Here is a 22753-nt window from a genome sequence, read left to right as displayed (position 1 = left end):
CCTGAGCAAGTCACTTAACCCCAATTGCCTTATCAGAAAAGCAAAAAAGCAAAAAAGACAGAGAGAGTATTTGAGCACAAGAGAAGACTTTGAGGATGAAATGCAAAAGATCAGGAAGGGCATTGCATAAGAAGTGTGGCACCTGATCTGAGCCTTAAAAGAAAGTGGAGATTCTAAGAGGTCAGAATGAGGAGGGAGTGCATTCCAGGTTTTGGTTACAATATATGAATGAGAAAATGGTGAGAAAGATAATGCTGATTTTGGGGAAAAGGTAGTTAAGTATGGCTGGAACATATGGGAAGGGGCATATTATGAAATATCTCTAGTAAAGTAAATTTGAGCCATAATATGGAGGCTGTTAAATGTCTTGTGGAAGAAGTTTGTATTTAATTTCTATTGTTAATAGAGATCTGCTCAAGATTTCTGAGCACAGCTGTGTCATGGGCGGTTAAACATGCTCTAGAAAGATTATTGGTATTCATGTAGAAGGTACAGTTGAGAGGAGAAAGAAAGCATGAAAACCAATTGAGAGTCTATTGTAATATTCTAGGTGAGAAATAATGAGAACCTGTGGGAAGTTTTGTGAGTTGAGAGAAGGGTATGGAGGTATAATCAATGAGATTTGGCAACTGATTGAATACTAGAAGTGATAAAAGAGAAAAACTAAGGATGATTCTGGAGTGAACCTGAGTGATTGGAACAATGATCATCTTCAACAGAAATAGGGAAGTTTAGAAGAGGAGTAGGCTTAGAGAAAGACAGATTAAGTTCCGTTTTGGACATGTTGAGTTTAAAATGCTGAGAAAGGTTATAGAGAGAAAAGAGATGAAGACTCATGATAGAACTTTGAGGTATATCTGTGGTCAAGGAGCAGGTTACAGATGATGATCCAGTAAAGAAGACTTTGTATCAGACAGGTAGAAAAAAGAACTAGAATAGAGCAATATCAGAGTAGGTGAGGGAAAACAAAAGAGAAATACATACATAGGTGGTAAGGAAGGTCATCTCTGTCAAAACCAGCAGAGAAGTCAAGATGGTTAGGGACTGTGAAAAGACCAGAAGATTTTTAGAATTAAGAGAAACCATAGTAACCTTGAAGAGAATCGAGTCATTGACTGGTGGATTTGGAATTCACAATACAATGGTTTGAAAAATGATTGGAAATTGAGGAGGTGTATTATAGTGGTTCAAAAAGTTTTTTTATGTCTTAAAATCTTCCCAAATCATAATGGATTGAAGGACTAATTTTTAAATACATAAAGGATAAATAGGATATTACAACTTCAGGTGGTTACATAACTAGTAGTATGAGTTAGGGACAATTTACCATTTGTAGCTAATATACCCTCAATATGCAGTTGAATTGTAAGAAGCTGAGAAGAGATTATTTTAGTTGATGTTAAGAAGAAGAATTGGAAATAAAGGCTGCACTGGAAGCAGAAAAATTACATTGAAGGCTAGCTGAATTTATAAACATGAGCCAAAAGGAGCATTCTAAATATTTGCCAAACTATGTATGTGATATATTAACTGTTAATTAGTTTGATATTAATTAAGTTAGGTATTACATTGTTTCTTTTGTTTCTTTTCAGACCAAGTGAAAATATGTTGATCAGAGTCAACAATGATGGCACTTACTGTGCAAACTGGACTCCAGGAGCCATTGGACTCTATACTATCCATGTTACTATTGACAGTATTGAAATAGGTATTCCCCCCCCTTCTTTTTTCTAAGTAGGGAGGCTATTTTGGGTGTGACATGTAACTTCAAGTCAGGGTAAGGGTGTATAATGATTTTATTGATATACAGATTTTGAAAAGATATTGCTTCAGGCATTATGCTGTATATTTACTGCATAAGCAGAAATAGCCAATAGTGAAATGAAGAAAACTCGGAGTAGTTTGTTTTTTCAATGTAAATTTATTTTAAATATTTTTATTTACTTCATTCAGTATTTACCAATTGCATTTTTAAAAAATTTTAATTCTTTTTTTTCTAAGATTTTGAGTTCTAAATTCTCTCCCTCCCCCACCACCTGAGAAGGAAAGCTATATAATACCACTTATACATGTGAAGTCCTGCAAAACATATTTCCATATTAGCCTTGTAGAAAAAGAACACACACACACACACACACACAAAAAAGATAAAGTGAAAAAAAGTATACTTCAATCCTCACTCAGTGTTCATCACTTTTTTCTCTGGAGATGGATAGCATTTTTTATCATGAGTCCTTCGGATTTATCTTGGTTCATTGTCTTGATCAGAATAGCTAAGTTTTTCATAATTGATCATCTTTACAATATTGCTTTTAATGTATATAATATTCTCCTAGTTCAGCTCACTTCACTTTAAATGAATTTATATGAGTCTTCCCAAGTTTGTCTGAAATGATTCTGCTCATTTTTTATAGCACAATAGTATTCTGTCACAATGATAGACCACAAGTTGTTCAGTTGATGAGTATCCCTTCAATTTCCAGTTTTTTGTCCCAGAAAAATATCTTCTACAATTTTTTTTTCATATAAATAGGTCCTTTTTGCTTTCCCTTGGTCTCCTTGGAGTGTAGACCTAGTATTGATATTGCTGGGTCAAAGAGTATGGACAGTTTTATACTCTTTGAGTATATTCCGAATTGTTCTCAGAATAATTGGACCAGTTCACAATTTTACCAGCAGTGTATTAGTGTCTCAATTTCTTCACATCTCCTCTAGCATTTGTCTTTTACTTTATCATGTTAGCCAATCTGATAGCTAGGAAGTGGTACCTCAGAGTTGTTTTCATTTGCATTTCTCTATGAGTAGTGATTTAGAGTGTTTTTTACATGACTATTGATAGCTTTGATTTCTGCTCTTGAAAGCTGCCTATTTATATCCTTTGACTATTTATCAATTGGGGAATGTCTCTCAATGTGAATTTAAAAGGCAATTTGATGTACCATATAGAGAAGTAATTACAACTTATAGTAATATCAAATGCATCTAAAATAACTTTAAAATGATTACTTCTCTGGGTTTAGTGTATTCAAATATCAAAGGCAGCTACGTGTCATAAAGGTAGTTACTTAGTATAATAAATAGATAGAGTGCTAGACTCAGTGTTAGGAAGACCTGAGTTCAAGTCCTGTCTTAAGACACTTAGTTGTGTGTCCCCGGGTGACTCACTTACCTTTACTTCAGTTTCCTCATCTATGATATAGGGATAGTACCTCAGTGTAATTGCGAGGATATCAATTTTCCAAACCTTAAAGTGCTATATAAATGTTAACAGTTATCAGCTAAAAGGTAATCTTTATTTGCTTTTAGAATGCCAGTAGAGATGGATACATACTTGCATTTATATGTAAACACACTCATCTACATGCATACATTTTATGTGTGTGTGTGTGTACATTCATCTCCATACACTCAAGTTGACTATCTTTCTTTGGGCTGGGACCTGTCTTGGCTACAAAAGAAATAAATACCAGCACATTTTTTATAATTCATACAAAAAAAATTTAATTAACTATTGGTAATGATGTGTTATACTCCAGCCTGATCTTGACAGATTAAAGACGATCTCAGGAAGTTACTTAGCATCCAAAAGTGTTTGTGAAGTTTCCAGTATAATGTTAGATCCCTAATAACAGGCACTGTTTTATTTTGTCTGTGTGTTTTCAGGTGTTAGCAGGGTGCCCAACACACTGTACATGCTTAATAAATACTTGTTAACAAATTCTATTTTAATCAAATACAGTTAATCAGCAGCTCTTCCTTTTTTGTGTCCTTATTGCCATAGATTCATAGAGCAAATGACACAAACTGGGAGACTCTGCTGACAAGTTAGAATGATAAGTCGTATCAAATAAGATGAAATTTAGTAGGGATAACTATAAAGCTATAGTTATGATTTCTGAAAATCATTTTCATGATTACAGTGTAGAGGAGGGATGACTAGACAGCAGCTCTGTGGAGGAAAAAGTCTGAAGGTTTGAAGCTCATTATTACTTAAGGCACCTTGTTATCCTAGATTTCATTAAATAAAGCATAGTTCCAGAACCAGAAAGGTAATAATTCTTTTATTCAATAACCTTTGACTTTAGTATATGTTACATTCAGTTCTGGGTGCCTTATTTTACTTATTAAAATATAGCATTTATAACTGGGTATTACCAGTGTTTAAAGGTTTTTGTTTTCTTTCTTTCTTACAAAATGGAAGACTCATTAGACAGGTTTGAGCATAAAAGTATATATCTGGAAATGACTATGATGTAAAAACAAAAAGAATCAATAAAACTTTTAAATAAATAAATTATACACACACACAGAGTGCTCCTCTACCTTCCTCTGCTATTTCATTTGAATAAAATTTATATACCTTTCCTGGGCCATTTTCTGTAGTTCTTATCCCATCACATCTTAGGGATAACTTATGAAGTCAATTCTGCCTCCTTACCTTAGGGTCTCCAGTCGTCCTTGCTTATAATTTTGTGCATTTACATATAGACTTCTGAAGCCATGGATTTAATCTCAATTTTTTGTGTTCTTTGAGCTCCTGAGTATCTACTGCTATCATTTTTACGTTGTAACTACTTTATGTGGCATATAGTTTATATTCCCTTTTGATTTAAAAACCCTTTTGATTTGACTTTCCTGGTTCCTAGCAAATATATTCTTCCCAACTGCTGTTAGGAGTACTCCATTATTAACTGGGAGCTTGTCATGCCTTGGTTCAGAAATTCAAATCCTCTATTCAGATTCCATAGCCTTAAACAGCTGTTCACTTCTCACATATGTGTTTGTCTTCTGAAGCTCTTACCTTTAATTGGCTGCTATGATGAAAATACCACCTGTACTCCTATAGTCTTTAGTTTCATGCCCAAGTCTCCATACTCTTTAGCAATGCCTTAGAGATAATTCATACAATTTCATTTTTGCCCAGAAATGGATAGCAGTCATCCTGTTTGGCAAGACTTGGGAGATTCTCCATTATGTCTTGGATATGTTTTAGGAAGACAACAGATTTCTTTATTGTTACAAGGTAGCAAAGCCTCTGTACCCTTCAGCAAGGAATCACCAACTATCATAACTCATATCTTCTTCCTCTTATTCTTATTCGTCTCACCTGACAGTACCTGTGGATTCACATCCTCATTCTTGGAGGATAAGCAGCTTCTTTTTTCAAGCCTCATCATCTAGATCCCTTTTTTAGGAAAAAGCTTTCTATCTTTTGCTTAGTGCCAAGTGTTCAGTGCCCCTTCTTCCTTTTTGCCACTGTATCACATTTTCTACCCTCTTATTTTCAAGCATAATTCAGTATTTCCCTCAATAGATGGAAGCTGCAAAGAGCAAGATTGATGTAAGGAGAAATTTTCTAACAATTGGAGATTTCCAAATATGGAAGGAGCTGCATCAGGAGGTTATAGGTTTCTCATCATTGCATAATCTTCAAACACAGGCTGGATAATCTTTTGTTGGAAATATTTAAGAAGAGATTCTTGTTTAGTTCATTATTTGGTTTAAGTGACCTTTGATCTTTCTGTCTCTTATATTCTATCATTCTGTGTAATTTAAAGTTCCACCCTTAGGTTAAGGGGGAAAAATTACTTTAACACATACAGTATACAAAAAGGGCAATAATGAAAATTATTATGGAGCTATATGAATTTCATGTTCAGTCTGTATGAGTAAGTAATGTGACAAAGTGGTTAAAAGAAATAATGATGTACTAGGTCAAGTTGAAAGGAATAACTGCCATTCACCATGAGGTCCTTCTCTATATTTCATAACCCCTTAAAATCATCTCCAATTCTCTCTTCCTTTTCTTCAGTGTCCAATGAAGTGGTAGCCATTTTCTCTTTGCTTAGACTATCCCCTCTACTTAATATCTGTGGTCTTCCCCTCTCCTATAGTCTTTAAAAAATTGCCCCCACAATCATCTTCATTTTCTCTAGTATTCAAACTTTCCCATTCTAAGGCTCATTCTGTTTCCTATAATATTTCCTCTCATGCTTAAAAAAAAATGCTCATCCCCTCAAGTTATCAGCTTATACCCTTCCCCAGCCCCAGGCCATCACAGAACTCACCCAGGTACTTGGGCGGCAGGAATAGCCACCACCACTGGGAATGAGCTTCCCTTTGGCGTCCCCTGGGAGTCAATAATTCCATTCTTTGGTGTGAGATGGAAGGCCACCAGGTCTTTCTGTGCATGCCACTCCCTCTTCAGATCCTCCAGCATTTACCATTTTCCCTGCCTCTGTGCTTTGCTGTCTCTTGACCCTATGATTCTGTCTAACGTAAGGACCTTCAGTCCTATCATCTGCCTTGCAGCTCACGTTTCTTTTATGTGTTGACTCCCCCAATTATAATGTGAGCTCCTTGAGTTCAAAAGTTGTCTTGATTTTTCTGTTTGTATCCCCAGTGCTTATCACAGGTTTGGCCATAGTAGAGCATTTCATAAGTGCTCTTTCATTCATTCATCTCTCCTCTCTTTCACAGTCCAGCTCTTAGAAACAGCTTATCTATATATCCCCTCCACTTCCTCTCATCTTATCACTCACTTTTCAGATTCATGCAGTGTGTACTTCAGCCTCATCACTAAACTGAAATGCCTTCCTCCACTGTTACCAGTCATCTTTCTTGATACCTCTATTGGCCTTTTCTCAATCTCTTTGCAGTATTTGACATTGTTGACCACCATCTCTCTCCTAGATACTGTTGCTGCTCTGAAACCCACCTAGTCAGTCTTCGTTTGTTGGATCATCATCCATATGTCTCCCTCTACTTGTGGATATACGCCATGGTTCTGTCTTGAGCCATCTTCTGATTTCCTTTTGTACTCTCCCTCTTGGTGACCTCATCAACTCCCCCGGATTCAATTAGCATTTCTATAGATGACTCCCAAATACAGAAATCCAGTTCTAGTCTGTCATGTGAACTCTAGTCCCACATCAACTGCCTAGTGCACATTTTGAATTGGATGTTCTGTAGGCATCTCAAACTAAATAAGGACAAAATTCATTATTCTTAGTGCAGCTAAGTGGCGCAGAGGATAGAGCACTGGCCCTGGATTCAGGAGGACCTGAGTTCAAATCTGGCCTCAGACACATAACACTCACTAGCTATGTGACACTGGGCAAGTCACTTAACCCCAATTGCCTCACAAAAAAAAATCATTTTTCTTCCTGTGAAACCCATCCTTCTTTCATTGCTTCTTATTCTGTCTTGTGCATTCTATCTTTGCAACATCTCTTGAATATGTCACCTTCTCTCACTGTATATGACCACCTTTGTTCAGATCTTTATCACTTTTCACCTGGGCCATTGAAATGTCTTCTTAATTAGTCTCCCTGCTTTAAGTCTCTCCCCTCTCCAATCCGTACTCCACACCACTACCAAAGTAACATGACTAAAGCACAGATATAATTTAGTTACAACTTTGCTCAGTAAACTCAAGGGATCTCCCCATTATCTTTGGTATAAAATACAAACTCACTCTTAGTCATTGTAAGGCCTTCGCATCCTAGGTCAGCCTACCTTTCTAGGCTTACCACAGGTCATTCCCATTCATGTACTCCACAATCTGGCCAAACTACCAAGCTTGCTTTTCTTTATATACTTCTCAGAGAGAGACGTCCTAGCCCTTACCTCAGTGCTTACACAGGCTATACCCTATGCCTAGAATGCATTCCCTCTTCACCTTCACCTCTTAAAACCACTTAATAGAAGTCAGTTTAAATGTCATCTCCTATATGAGGCTTTTCCTGATCTTCCTCCTCTTAGTTGCTAGTATCTCCCCACCAAAATTACCTCGTATCTTCTTTATATCTACTTTGTATCTGTATGTGTACGTATTCTTTTCCCTGATAGAATTTAAACTAGAGTACGGAGTCTGTTTCATTTTTCTTTGTATCCACAGCAAGTGACACTGCCTCACACATAGTAGGCACTTACTAAATTTGTCTTGATTGACTGATTGATAGTGCCCAGACAAGGGAGGTGATAGTTAACTTGTATACTCTCCTGATCAGGTCTTATCTTGGGTACTACATTCTGGGTGCCACATTTGATAAAGGATATGAACAAACTCCAGCATATCCCGACCCCACTGAATGCTTTCAAACAGAGGCTACGTTTCCACTTGTCAGTGATATTGTCAAAGGAACTCTTAGGTATAGGCTAGACAATTTTGCCTCCAGTGTCCCTTCCAACTTTTTTATTCTGTGAGTCAGTGAAATAAGTTTTTAATTCAACATTTTATTATTGTCATTTTATTTTATGTCATAGTAATAGAGATTTTTCAATGAATACATTTTCTATTTCTTTATCATTCTCTTGCCCAATCAGATGCAGAAACACAGTATAAATATCAACTGTCGTGTATAGATCTGTAATATTTGTTCATTGTACATTGTTATCTATAAAATATTCAAAATGCATTTTAACATGTTTTTCTTTAATGTTACAATTTTTATTGTTATTGTTTCTTTTTGTTAAAGATGCAGGCTTGGAAGTGAAAGTGAAAGATCCACCAAAAGGAATGATCCCACCTGGAACTCAGTTGATCAAACCGAAGGCTGAACCTCAGCCAAATAAGGTTAGAATAGAGTTAAATAAGAATCAGAATGACTTCATAGCATATTGCAAAGAAAATGCTTCTTTTAAAATAATAGCTACAGGACATAAATTACAAATACCTAGTCTTTAGTAACTCTGTCCTAATTTACAGATATTGTGACAATTTGTTATTATTTAATGTAATTCAGCAAGCATTTCTTAAACCTCTGTTCTTTCCAGAGTACTTTGCTAGCTATTGGGAGAAAGGTTTAGATGCTAAGTAATCTGTGTCCACATAGAGCTTACAATTTAAAAGGGAGATAAAATAGGTGAATACCAGATAACTGTAATATGATATTATGCATAAGTGCCTTAGGCAGGTAGTCAACTCATGAGCCAAGTTTTATAGAATAGGTTACAACCTATTCAGGTTTGTTGGTTGTAAGAAGAGGGAAGTAATACCTTTTGGGTCTAGGGAGCATCATGATAAAGGCAAGAAATACACTGGGTGTATCAATGACAGACTAATCCAGTTTGCCTGGAAAGTAAAGAGAATGGTTATGACTGTAAAAAGAAAGTAGTGCCAGAATTTGGAGGCCTCACTGGCAAGCCAAGGAGTTTGTACTTGTACGAGAAAGCAGTTAGGAACCATGGAGATCTCTGAGCAAAGGAAGAATACTAGCAAATTTTCTCAAGTGCTAAGCCTTCCAGCATAGTCTAAAGTAGTTCCTACTCTGTTTCTCTATTTCTTATTTGAAAATTAAGTAATACCCAATAGAATATCTACCATCACTTTGTATCATCATAAAACTGATAAATTTCAAGAAGCATGTTTTCAAGGAAAAGTATGAGTTTCCTTATATCTCCATGTTAGATATAGATAAACTGTTATCCATTGCTTATATTTAAGGAGCTGTATCAGTTATGGTCTAGCCTCTACTAACATAAAGAAGTAAGTTGTAAATTTTTTCTTGCTTTATTAGGTGTATTAAAAGCTGCAAATAAAATGATAGATTATAACAAACTTTGTTGAATCATTTTCCAATCTTATTGGTGTAGTAGAGTAGATTCTAATATTTTCAAAAAAGTACTTTTTTATGATTCCAAAACAAACCAAAAACCAGATGTGGATTACAATGAGAAACCAGCAACAAATGTTTTTGAGATATTTTCTCAACAATGGAGCATTTTCAATGTCCATAGGGTTTGTTTCTTCTTACTTGCAACAGCTCTGTTATAAGTTCTTCCTCCCTTACTATTTTTGCTTCTCTTAGGTTCGAAAATTTGTGGCCAAGGACAGTGCAGGGCTCCGTATCCGTAGCCACCCTTCCCTTCAGAGTGAACAGATAGGCATAGTGAAAGTCAATGGAACCATCACTTTTATTGATGAGGTAATTTATAAGGAAATTTTTGAATGTGAATTTGAATTTCAACTTTAATTGCTCATAATTTCTATAAAAAATAAGTTCTCTGATTTTTCTATTTAAGTAATAGAATTAAATCTATTTTAAATAAAAATTTAGGGACTTTGGGAGGGTAGTATTTGTGTCTTTGAAATGTTGCATTTCTTCCAAGTCATGCTTTATTTTATTCCAAGGTTATTTTATTAATTCCATACGGTATTTTTTAGCAAAACAATGAGACACTTGTTACAAACATCTTTGGGAAAAGACCTAATTCCTAATTCTAAAATGACCTATCTTCTTGATGCTTTTACTAGCTGGTAGAAATTATTTTCATAACTCCATTGTATCAATTATCATCATGCTTGGGCATTCTTTGCTGCTTCTTCCCCAACCCCACCATGGCCATGGATTCTTACAGTCTTTTCTTTTTCCATTAGCTAGTTGCTTAATTTCCATGTCTATCATTGTCTTCCTGCTTTCCAGTCTTTTTTAAGTCCTTGCTACTCTCATTGCAGTTACAGGAGGGCATGGCTCGTTTTTGTTGCTTGTTTCCCATAGATCCACAATGATGATGGTGTGTGGCTGAGACTGAATGATGAGACAATAAAGAAGTATGTACCTAACATGAATGGTTACACTGAAGCCTGGTGCCTCTCTTTTAACCAGCATCTTGGCAAGAGCCTTCTGGTCCCTGTTGACGTAAGTAAAAGGTGCCTTTGAAAAATGTTAGAGGTACACTCTGTCCCCATTACAGAGCTTTCTTTAATTAAGGCTACAATTTTACAGTTCTGAGGTAAATCACAACTTAATTTGATAACTAATAACTTTATAGATGCTTGAAATCTTGAGAGCTTCTCCCTAAGGATGATGGAATGTAGAAAGATTAAGGTCCTTTAAACTTCATATCACTTATCTGTAGGGAAAAAAGAAAAGGAAAAATCAGAACCATTAAATTCTGAAGTAGGAGGTGGAAAAACTGATTAAATATTTGTTTTTTCTTTTTCATTTGTACCATTATTTGAACTGAACTTCAAACTAAAATTTATAAAAGTAAATTATTTATACTTCCTAGAGAAGTTTTCTCACTAAATTGCATTTTTATTTTTTATGTTGGTGGTTTGTAATTCATTTTTGTGTTTTGTATAAATTTGTATCATTGTCCTACAATGAATTATGTTGTTGCTATAGAAAGTAAGGACACAAGACTGGCTTTAGTTTTAGGCGGTGATTTTGTTTTACCTAAATCCTAGATCCTTGGAATAATTTAAATAGCCTTTGGTAAAAATCATCTTCTCTGGATACCAGGATACTTGGATACCACACTTGTGGCCTTTGTATAAATTCAGTGAAAACTATTTCAGTTCAGTGAAAAACTGAGGAACATTAATATGATTACTACTTATGTATGAAAACCAGCACAAACTTTTCTTGATTTATACATTAAAAATAGTTTAAGAAAGTGAATCTGTGCTAAACAAAGCCATTTCAAGTGGGCATTTAGGTAAGATTCAGATTAATCCTTTTTTCTACTTACCATTTGTGCAATGTTCATAGTAACATATAGAAATAAAATATATTATTATATTTTTTTTAAGTTTGCCTACTGAGTTATAGGGTTTCTAATGTGTTTTGTATGGACTATGCTAAAAAAATTATATTGAAAGTTAGTGGTGAGATCTAATACTAGAATTAGAATTAGAATTAATGTGGAAAACAATTAAGAAATAAGAAAATTTACACTAATAAATCATCTCTTTTTATCACTCTCTGACATATGCCTAAGCTTTAAAATTGAAAAAGAAAGGAAAAATATTTAGGAACTGTGGAAATAGAGGGCAGAGTGGTTGGGGGTAATACCAGGTGATAGTGGTGAAAATTTGATTTCAAAATTTGAAACCTGCTTCACTGTGGCAGATGCACAGGATATTAAAATTTGTATGTGTAATTATTTTTTTAAAAAACCTACTGTAGGCATTTTTTAAAGACGTTAGCCAGTTTTGACCTTTTTTTTCATCATCCTTAGAACTTTGGATAAGATGATTATTGCTGCTTTGTTGGAAAAATTCTAATGACAACTAGAATCTAAATGACAGGGTTTTGAGTATTGATAGTAAAATGAATATTGGTTTTAATAGCAAATAAACATTGTTTACTAGCTTCCTTTAAATTGAGGACAAAATTTATAAAATCTCTTTGGAAAAAAAAACACGTTTGTTAATGTAGACAGTAATTTGAAAATTACAAAAGCAGGAGAGTGTATTTAGTAGGGGAGTGGTCTAGGAGGCAGGATGGCCTGGGTTCAAGGCCTGCCACTGACAATAGGCATTTCACTTAACCCCAGTGCTGTGCCATATCTAGATTATCTTTTATACAGGAAGGGCCCCGGCATAACAAGAAGCTTTCATGGTAGGCTATTCCCTTCTGACACTGAAGAAGTGTAAAACTTTCTGAAGGACAATTTTTCACTTTTGAAATCAGAAGTTTTGAATTTAGTGAGAAGAAAATAAGTAATATAATTAGCTTGGTTAATCTACCATAAAAGGCATCATGTACTGCATTCCAGATACCCCATAAATAATTTTTGGATTAACTGTTTTGTAAATACATACATACACACACACACACACACACACACACACACACACACACACACACACATATACATATTTGTGCTTAGTATTTCTTCTTCCATTTCTGTGGATAATTGAGAATTTACAGTATTTGGGTTCTTTGCCCTGATGCTGTCATTAAAGTCCTTTTTGAATATAATAGAATCCCTTCCTAAAGGGCACCATAGTAATCACACCTTGCTAATCAAGTTGCAATAAATTGTATTAAAATAAAAATTCTGATCATGTGTTTTCCTAAATTCTCAACAATGAATCTATTTAATGATAGTAATGTAGGGGAAAGGGTGGTAGTTTAGGATCCCGCAAACAAACTTAAGTTCTAATCCTTTACTTGTAGGATTGACTAATCACTAAATTTATCTGGGGACTTTTTTTCCTCATCTTTTAAATAGCAATAGCCAGCATTTGTATATCGCTTTGAGGTTTGCAAAGTATTTTATTCACGTTATTTTATTTGCTCCTCATAACAGATTTTGAGTTATGTACTCTTATTGTCTCCATTTTGCAGAAGGGGTAACTGTTATGCCACCTAGTTGTTTGGATTAAATAGTCAGTAAAGTACCATCCAGTCCTGAAATTTCATGATGAAGTGTTTTGGTTCAGTGTTTGTCCTTTCTGTTTTAACTGTGTGTATAGCAGGTTTCCATTGTATATAAAAGGGAAGAAAAAAGAGTGGGCAGATTAACAGCTCTGAGTGTGGTCAGAATGGAGGAAAGGGTGAAAAAAACGATCCTGTGCAGGAAGTGCCTAGAATAATGGACAAGGACCCAGCCAGATGCAGAGTGGAGGAGTTTGAAACAGGAATTAAGTCAGTAGTTGAGTATCGTGGAGAGAGTGCACCTGATCTATTTGACAGAAGCCAAGTGTCCTGGGTTTGATATTTCAGTTAATTCTACCTGTTATGAAATTCCTTTATTACATATATTTCTGTGTACTTTTTAGGCCCCATTCTCCCACTTCACTAATTTCACAGTGCTTGCCACATATTAAGTGCTTAACAAATACTTTTTGACTGATTTAATCTGTACTGTTTTTAATAGATTGTTAGTAGATATATTAGCAGTTTACATTTAAGAAAAAAAATTAAAGAAAAATTGCAATTCAGTAAAATAGGTTTTTTTCCTAATTTAAACTGCATATACACATACACATATAATTAACAGTGTTATATTTTTAGAATGAAATAAACTTGCCTTGTCATCCTTAATATATTGTTAACTCCTTTCGTTGTTGAGAGGGCTGTGTGTTACATACCCTTTCATAGCACCCAGCACAGTGCTTTACACATAGCTAGAACTAAATATATGTGTCGAATTAATAAGTTAATTACTCCTTTAATTTCAGAATTGACTCTATTCAATTTGTACAATGAGAGATTCGGTTAATATTTTTAAAATACAAAACCAAACTGGTAAATTCTATTACACACTTAATTATCACTATCTACAAATATTTGAGCATCCACACTCAAAAACCTCTTTCTTCCCAGAATTGAGAGGACAAGAATGGTATACACAGGCATGCATGTGTGTGCACGTGGAAAAGTTATATATTAGTGACTAAAAATTAATATTTGCAGACTTGTTGTTTGCTTGATTGCCATGAGATATTAAATTCAGCACATATCTACTATGTGCAAAGCACTGTGCTAAGTAGTGGTTTCATATGGATTAGCCAAGGGAGACATTGTTTGAAAAGATTGATTTTTCACCTAAATATAGGTTTATGGAAGGTGATGTGTGGGTGGTTAGCTGTTTCAGGCATTATAGGCAGCTTGAAGGAGAGAGTAAATTATATTCAGAATACGTATCAGAGCATTGTGTATTTGCCTAACTAGGATTCAGTGGCTGGGTTATAGGTTTATTAGGAAATCAGTATAATAATGATAGGGGATTATAAAGAAATAGAATGTCTTAAGAAGTATACAAGGAAGCAGTAGAATACCTTGAAACCTGTTTTCAGAAGTTTGACTTCTTTCTCAAAAATGAAGTCATTAAACAGTGTGTATACATGCTTGTGTTTTGGAAAAGATTAAGATATACAGTAGAAGATAATATTTCACCACTGTAAATTACAGTTTTCAAATCACTTTCACATTCACACTTGTATCTCACCACAAAATGAATAATCTCTCAGTTGTCTAAAGTCACATAGCTAGGAAATGCAAGGTCAAAACAGATTGGGCTTTCCATTTCTGATTTGTTTTCTTTCCACTGAACCATACTCAGTGTAAGAAAGAAGAAAAATTATCAGTAGAATTGTACTATTGTACATTCTAGTAATTTCCACATTGTCATAATTCCTACAGCAACAAATTGGATTTTTTGTTATCTCTGTGTATTTGGAGTAAATGGCTTCTTAGCACTTTGGGCCTGCCTAAAAGGTAAATTCTATGACTTACTCTATGTTTTGGTACTCTAAGAAATTTAGGAGTTAAGTCAGACAGCTAGCATTTATGTGCCAGGCACTGTGCTTACAATGAGGAAAGGTTTGTGTTCTCCTTGTACTTTGCGTTATAAGAGGCCCTCTCCCAAAAGAGAATAAATCAGGTCTGGTAATTAGAGTAACAAAGTAGTTGGCACAAAATCAGTTATGGTTTAGGACAGAACTGGTTTATTCAGAGATCTAGTAATACCTGGCAAGTGCTACCTTTAAAAAAAAAATGATTGCATTAAAAGCACGAACAAATAACAAGGGAAAATATAAACATTGCTTTTAAAATATCCCATATATACTTTATCACTCAAAATATCACTTAAAAGGCATTTTTCTACCTTCTTCAATACTCCAAGCTATTTGTAATTTTACTACCACACACCCTGGTGAACCTAGCTAGGGAGGTCCTCAAATAACAGACATATAGTCTGCTTTTCTAGCCTGGTATAACTTGCAAGTGATTATGCTTCCATGGAGCAGTTTAAGTTTTGAAAACTTTGGATCACTTCCAAAGCACACAAGGGTGGATAGAATTTTGAGGAAGGAACTTATTTAACATATGATTTGGATTTGTAAGGTCCTTATGAGATCATTTGTCCTAACTCCCTCTTACAGGTAAAGAAACTGAGGCCCAGAGAGGCTAAATTGATTTTTCCCAAGGTCACACAGGTAGTAAGTAGAAAAGTCAGCATTCAAATCCATGTGTTCTAATAACAAATCCAGCCCTCTTTTCACTGTACCACATTTCTATATACCCTTTAAGGACTGAGATTAAGATGTAGTTTAAAATATTTAAGTATTCTGTGGATTGTGGATATATACTGTCTTTGATTATCTTTATAGTACTGTGGTTATGTAACTCTTTGGGAAAATTCTTAATAAATGTAAAATTTGGCACATTATTGTGTCTTTATTTCTGTAGTCAAACACTGGAATAAAATTTCTCTGGCCTTCCTTTTTTCATTGGTTTGTTTGACTTAGCTTTGCCTTAAACGAGGAATAGTTTAGTCTGTAGATTAATAAATTGTTATATAATGATAATGTCATTGGATGTTATTTCTAATGTACTTTTAGTTCATTTTATTTTTTTGTCAGGGATTTTTGTCCTATTACAACAGGTTTTCAAGGAGAACTACATCATTGTATGGAGTATGTGCAGTGCTGTTGCCAATCAGTTTAATCAGTTGCATAGCATTAAAAAAACAATTTGCTGATATGTTGTACTAAGAATTCAGGGTTTTTTTTATAGGTTAAAACTTTGCATTAATATTTCATATCCCTAAAACCAAGGCTTTCTTTTATTAAACATTCAAGAATATTGTAATTTTTTATTTTCAAACTCTAGGTCCTTAACACTTGGCTTCTTTCATTGCTTTATAAAATGTCTTTCAGTTTAGAAACTGCTTTTTTCCAAAAATTTTCATTTGGCAAATGCATATAGAATAGATATACCTATCAATTTTGTTACAAAGGTTAAAATAATTTTCATATTAGCAAAATTCATTTTTTGCTTAATTTTCTTTTAAGTTAACAGTTTTGACACACAGTTTGTAAGCACAAACGTATAATGTTGTTATCTTAAACTGTTATTTGTACATTTTGTACAACATCAAAAGAATGAGTTTGTAAAAATAAGGTAAAAGAGAGGTACAAGCTTTATATGTTAGTGTAACACTATCATCACATTGCTTTTTTCCTGCTAACTCCATCTGCATTGCTTTTTACAAATAGGTTTTTAACAATAACGATAAAAAGTATTGCTTGCACGAGAACTGCAGGAAGTCGTTTTATGCATGAAATGTCTGCATAAGTGTTATATGTTGGGAGTAAAAGCATAGGCCAAGAAACAAATATGCATTGTACCAGTTATTAATATGTTATGGTTATTATCACACATAGTAAGGACAAAAATGAAGTTAACCAGTATAGACTTGAGTTTAAGTATTATTTCACATCTTTCCATTGCACAATTTTTCCTCTTTTCTCAAGCTAAAATGGCATCCATTTACCACTTATTTAATTATGTATTGGTGCCATTTTATACACCTTGTGTCTGTAAAAAGTGCATTCCAGTTTTTTTTTACTTTCTAGCTTATTTGCATTTTATGTTTCTCATTACATGTTAGTTGTAAATGGTTCTGAATGACTTAAATGGTTTTAACTGACTTGGAATTTGAGTTATCGTTACTGGTTGAAACTTTGGGTGAAAATGGTTTAAGGATGGATTTTTTTTTCATATTTTGTATGTTACATCTTTTTTTTTGCTAAAAAAAACTTCATTTCATTTCCTACTTAAACTGTGAAGTTATATACACTTGCTTTTTATGGGAAAAAATTATGTGTGTTTCTGGGCAAATTGATACAGAGTTCAAGTATGGTCCAGATATAAAAAATATTTTAAAAGTTAATCTAGATTAATTTTATGAAACTGTTGCTTTTTTTAAAAAAAGCCTGAAGTTTCTGAAAGTAGATAATTTTTAGGCAGCTTCAACACTTGATCTATTTTCTACCCTTTAAGGTAGGCTCATCCTCCAAGAAAAAAAGAAATTGCCTATTTTTCTTTGAGTTTTATTGATTAATTTGGTGATGACTTTCAGTAAAAAATCACTTGTAATTATTTTTCTATTTTGGGAAAAGGGATGTGACTCAGTTTTTACTTTATTTGCCTTTGACTTTCTCACTTTTTTCCCATCTCCAATTAAGTAATGTCCACAAATCCCATTTGCTACATTCTGTTGTTATCCTTAATAATGGTTATATTATTATTTATACTATCTACAAATTACTCAAATTGGTTTTATTTTGTTTTTACAAAAAAACAGACTTTTCCATTATAAAACAAATCTGGCTTGCACTAGAAAAGATGCTTCTTCTTTAAAAAATTTGAATATGTTCTTCATGCACTAAATGGCTTAAGCTATATAATAATGTCTGGCTCTTAATTTCTGTAAATGGCATGGCACACTACATCTATAGAGAGCTTTTGACATAATATTTTATTTAACAAATACTCTTTATTGATTGTTGGACTCAGGTGTCTTCATTCAAAGAAAAAGCACTTCCCCTTTAGTAAAATACCCTTTGTGTGTGAGTGCTAGCATGGAGAAAATGTTGTACTATGTCTAGCATCTTCTGGAGATGATATCCTGTTCCCTTTCTTTGTTGATATGTCTTTCTTAAACTTTATTGCTCAGAATATCTTTAATGCTAGCCAAGGAGTCAGGGATTTGGACGTTTTTTCATGGACTTCTAAAGCTTTTTTTCCCCAGGTGAGTTAACTGTCAGGTGCACTCATGCTTTATCTCCAGCTTTAAGCATGTATAACTTATGTTACAATCTAGTTTTTGGAGGTCATATTTAATATTTTAATGGAAAATGTATTTTTAATATAAAAACCACAATTAAGAAAAATAGTTTGCATTTTCTTTAAACTTTTATACTCTACCTTTGCAAAAGAATGTAATAATTTTAATTGAAATTTTATTTTATATTTTATGAAGTTGTATAACTTCAGTAGTTTTAGCCAAGTTTTAAATATTCAGGAATTGATTACATGATTGGTAGTTTTCAGATATATATGTCTCCTTCACCTCCTTGTATTGATTGTCATTTTGATAATTTTCATTGCTCATTTGCACTTCCACTTGAATACCAGGTCAGAAAAAAAGAAGAGAAACTCAGATTTAGGTTTTGCCCTGTTAAGCAGAACACTTTCTTTGGCCTTCTTGAGAATACAAGTACATTATAAAATACAAAACACTTTTCTCCAATCATGAATAGTAGAAAACATATACAAAAATTGATTTCTTCACTTAATAAATATTAAAAATAATATTTTGATGAATGTCTAGAAATGTGTTTTTTTGGTATATGTATTACAATTTCCATTTTAAATACTTTCTACTATAGACTTTCCCTTCACCCACTAACCTAAATTGTACATGGGCTAGACCATTATAACTGATTCAGAAATAGTTTTTATTTAACATCAGAAAATAATTTTGGGGGGTTTTGTTTTTTTATCACATCCATCTGAAATATACATGTATTTACTTTTTCTTTCATGTGCCTTTACAGATTTGCAAAATTCTTGACATATGTTATCTCATTTTATCCTTTTAATAATCCTTTGAGGTAGGCACTATTATGAACTCTGTTTTACAGATGAGGAAATGGAGACTTAAGTAGTGAAGAATCTTTCTCTGGGTCAAATAGCTAATAAGCTTCTCAGGCAGGATTCAGGATAAAATAAAAGGAAACAAAACCAGTTTGAATCTTTGGTATATTTTTGAATTTACTACAATGGATTTTTGTATAAATGCCTATTTGAAAATACTTACCAGTAAATATTATTTGTCTGGTAGTGCTACTTAGATGTCTAAATGTGTAGGTATGTTGTATATCTTAGATTGAAAATCCAAACTTTGCAAATGTCCAAAATGTATATGGACTTACTCTTAACGTATAGACAGATATAGTTTTAAAATTTTTGTATTTTGTATCTTACATTAATATTGTGTTATAGTGGATAGAGATCTAACCTTTGGAGTTAAAAAGACTTAGGGTTCAAATCCTTCCTCTGATACATACTGGCTGTGTGATTCTGGACAAGCTACTTAACCTTTTAGTGTACCCATGAAACTCTAAGAGTCTAAATGGCAAAGAAGGTGTCAGTCTATATCAGTAAAGGAATTTCCTTACTAGAAATTACAGGACCTCCCCACACTGATGAAATCACAAATCTGGTCCCAAAAAATGCACACACAAGCAATGTGAACTAAGGCAAATGTTGTAAATATTTACTTCCATGTAACTTATATCTTTTAATTTAGCCTATGTAGCACTTTGGGGGAATATAAAAAAGAAAATTCTGTATAAATATGGTATAATGAGTACAATAAATACAAATTTACAAATTAAATATTATATGGTATATTTTTCCTGTTTTAATACACTTGGCATTTAGAACCTTAATTAGCTTTACAAAATGCTTTTTCAGGATATAATGTATTTCAGACCTCATCTGAGTGACTCAAATACGTAAACTCAACAAAAATTCCCAAATCCACAGATTGCATTAAATGAGGAGAGCTTTCACTATATAATAATCAGCATGTAGCCACTTTATTTTTTTAATCACACATAAAGCATAAGTTGACTTTTCCTCTCAATGTATTTTTTTTTTGCTGACAAAACCATAATTTACTGTGCAGCAAAAGATTGTAAGATTACACTAGTTTACAGAGGCCCTGTCATATTGGTCTCTGTGTTACTCTATAACACTTTTCAAATAATGCACTAGGAGTGAAAAATGTTAAGCTAAAGCAATTTGGGTATCAGAAGTGTATAAATGTTAAACCTACATGTTGGTGTGGCAGAAATGGTCAAATATGGACTAAAAAGCTATAGCAGTTCTCTTACTTATAGAAAATGGGCATGGAATCATAATGCTAATGCTAATGATAGCTGGCATTCTGAAGTGTACAAAGCACTCCACATGTTATCTCAGTTGATGTTTACAACTACCCTTGTGAAGGGTAAAATGGGTTCTGTTTCTTATCCCCATTGGCTAATGAAAAGATTGAAGCAGGAAAAGGTAAAGTGACTTGCCTAGAGATACATACCAGTAAATGTTAGAAGCAGAATTTGTACTCAGGTCTTTTGACTCCAGGACTAGCTCTCCATCTGTTCTGCCACCCATCAGTCTTATAGCAAACTAACTGAAAAACATTATTCAGAAGTCAGAAGAAAACTTTAAGCCTGGGCCTCAGATTCCTTGGTTCCTCTTGGTAACAATAGCATAAACAGTTACTTTCTTATGTACAATGTGTTATTTGTTTTCTTTCGAAAGAAAAAAATCCTTGTACCTGTTTTACTTGTGATAAAAGTACAAGACATTTTAATGTAACATTCATATTCATTTAAAGACTGTGGCCATGACCCTTCAAGCACAAGTATCATATCATTTTTTCCTTTGGTGGACAAAGTATGAGCTGCTAAATTATATAAGCCTTCAAGGAACAATTCCAGCAGTACATACATATATATATGAATGCATATGTTATTATATATCCATATATAACATATCAATATATAATATATGTTGTATAATATAACACACACACACACACACACACACACACACACACACACCCAAAATTTAGGCCTTCTTTTCCTTATATCTCTCAGTGGAAAGATGTCTTTGGATGCTTCCTGGTTTTTCTTGATACGTAATTTTCGATTGGGTGGAACACTGGCCCTGGAGCCAGGAGGACCTGAGTTCAAATCCAGCCTCATACTTGCCACGTACTACCTGAGTGACTGGGCAAGTCACTTAACCCCAGTTGCCTTGAAAAAAAGAAAAAATACATTGCCACAAGTCAGTGATTTAAGACTTACAAAGAGTACTTACAGGTACAGCATTGCTACTTCTACTGCAAATAATAGCATGTTTCATAGTGAAAATACAACTAGTATCTTCTCTTGTGATTTGTTTGCAAGAACTTACCTTGTTAAAGTTCTTAAACCTTTCATGTTAAGTGTTTTTTTTTCTCCTTAAAACATAATATTGTACCAGTTTCCAGAAGCTGTATTTTTCTTTACTTTTCTCACTTGTACATCCTTAAAAGAAATGCTTCTTGATCTTTCTCTTCCTCTGGGAAAGTGTTGAATGTTACTTTTTAAGAAACAAAACTCTATAGCTGTGTCATTTTCTTTTTGCAATTTCATTTTGTTAGGGTAATTATTTTAATGTCACTGGAAAAACAAACTGCCCCATCAGTGTCACTGAAGTTTAAATTCCAAGCCCTTCACAATTCCCTTCTCTTAATAGCTCTATCTGTGCCTGTTGCTGGGCCCTTCCCTTTGTCTTCAACTCCATTTTTAAAGCCTCTCTAAGAGAGGAGAAAAGTAATTTAATTGTGATATCCATCAAAAGTTACTATGACATCTAAGTGAATGTTTTCATTTTGATATGAATTTTCTTCTTTTCTAGGCTTGCTAAAGTTCTCATTTGAAATTATATAAAAGTGGTCATGGATTGTTTTGTTCTTGTTTTCAAATGTTTAGGAAACTAAGTCTAATACGGAGGACTTTTTCAAAGACCTGAATTCCCGCTGCCCACAAGAAGCTGTAATGCAAGAACCAGATATACCATTCCTCCGAGGTGGGCCCGGAGTGTATAAGGTAGTGAAGACGGGACCATCAGGTCACAACATCAGAAGCTGCCCCAACCTTAGAGGTATCCCAATTGGAATGTTAGTACTGGGAAACAAAGTCAAGGCAGTGGGAGAGGTATGATTTCTTGTAGCTTCATGTTAGATATCCATTATAATATAATTCAGCAAAAGCTTCATCTCCTTCAAAAGGTTGGCATTTTCATCCCAGGTTTTTAAATGTCAGTGTTTATATTTTGATCTTGACTTGTATTGGAAATGCTAATATAATTTTCTTTATGTTTTCTTTTTGTAATCTTTATTTTCTCCTCATAATTGCCCTAGTGAGATCAATGCTTATACTAATAAAGCGGCTATTTTATGTAAAAATCATCACTATTCACCTGGTTTTTTTTCAGTATTACAAATGTACTGCAGTAAATTAACAGCTTCAAATAATTATTTCATTGTGAATCAATGTTAAACTTAACTTGATGAAGTAATACTTTTCAAGTTTCCTGTGCTATGACCAGTGCAGAAGGGGGCCTGTTTCTTTGTACCCATTCATCTGTCTGTTTGAAGTCCCTGA

General features: G+C 33.8%; 1 protein-coding gene across 11 annotated transcripts in view; it reads left to right on the top strand.

Annotated features, from left to right (window-relative positions):
- The window catches only part of MYCBP2 (MYC binding protein 2), a 224280-nt gene that overhangs the window by 110522 nt on the left and 91005 nt on the right, over positions 1–22753 (top strand). For 8 of the 11 annotated variants that reach the window (XM_078147203.1, XM_020973272.2, XM_078147199.1 and 5 more), the window contains 6 exons: positions 1593–1708; positions 8481–8578; positions 9813–9929; positions 10503–10643; positions 18205–18279; positions 22079–22303. In XM_078147203.1, coding sequence (XP_078003329.1) covers positions 1593–1708; positions 8481–8578; positions 9813–9929; positions 10503–10643; positions 18205–18279; positions 22079–22303 — 772 coding nt within the window. The remainder of the gene's footprint in view (positions 1–1592; positions 1709–8480; positions 8579–9812; positions 9930–10502; positions 10644–18204; positions 18280–22078; positions 22304–22753) is intronic. The other 3 variants (XM_078147204.1, XM_020973276.2, XM_078147202.1) reach the window with 2 other exon arrangements.

The sequence above is a fragment of the Phascolarctos cinereus genome, unplaced genomic scaffold (assembly GCF_003287225.1).
Source record: "Phascolarctos cinereus isolate Bilbo 61053 unplaced genomic scaffold, phaCin_HiC Scaffold_7;HRSCAF=346, whole genome shotgun sequence".
NCBI classification, from domain to species: domain Eukaryota; kingdom Metazoa; phylum Chordata; class Mammalia; order Diprotodontia; family Phascolarctidae; genus Phascolarctos; species Phascolarctos cinereus.
The sequence above is the reverse complement of the archived record's forward strand: the minus strand, read 5'-3'. Positions and strand labels throughout refer to the sequence as shown.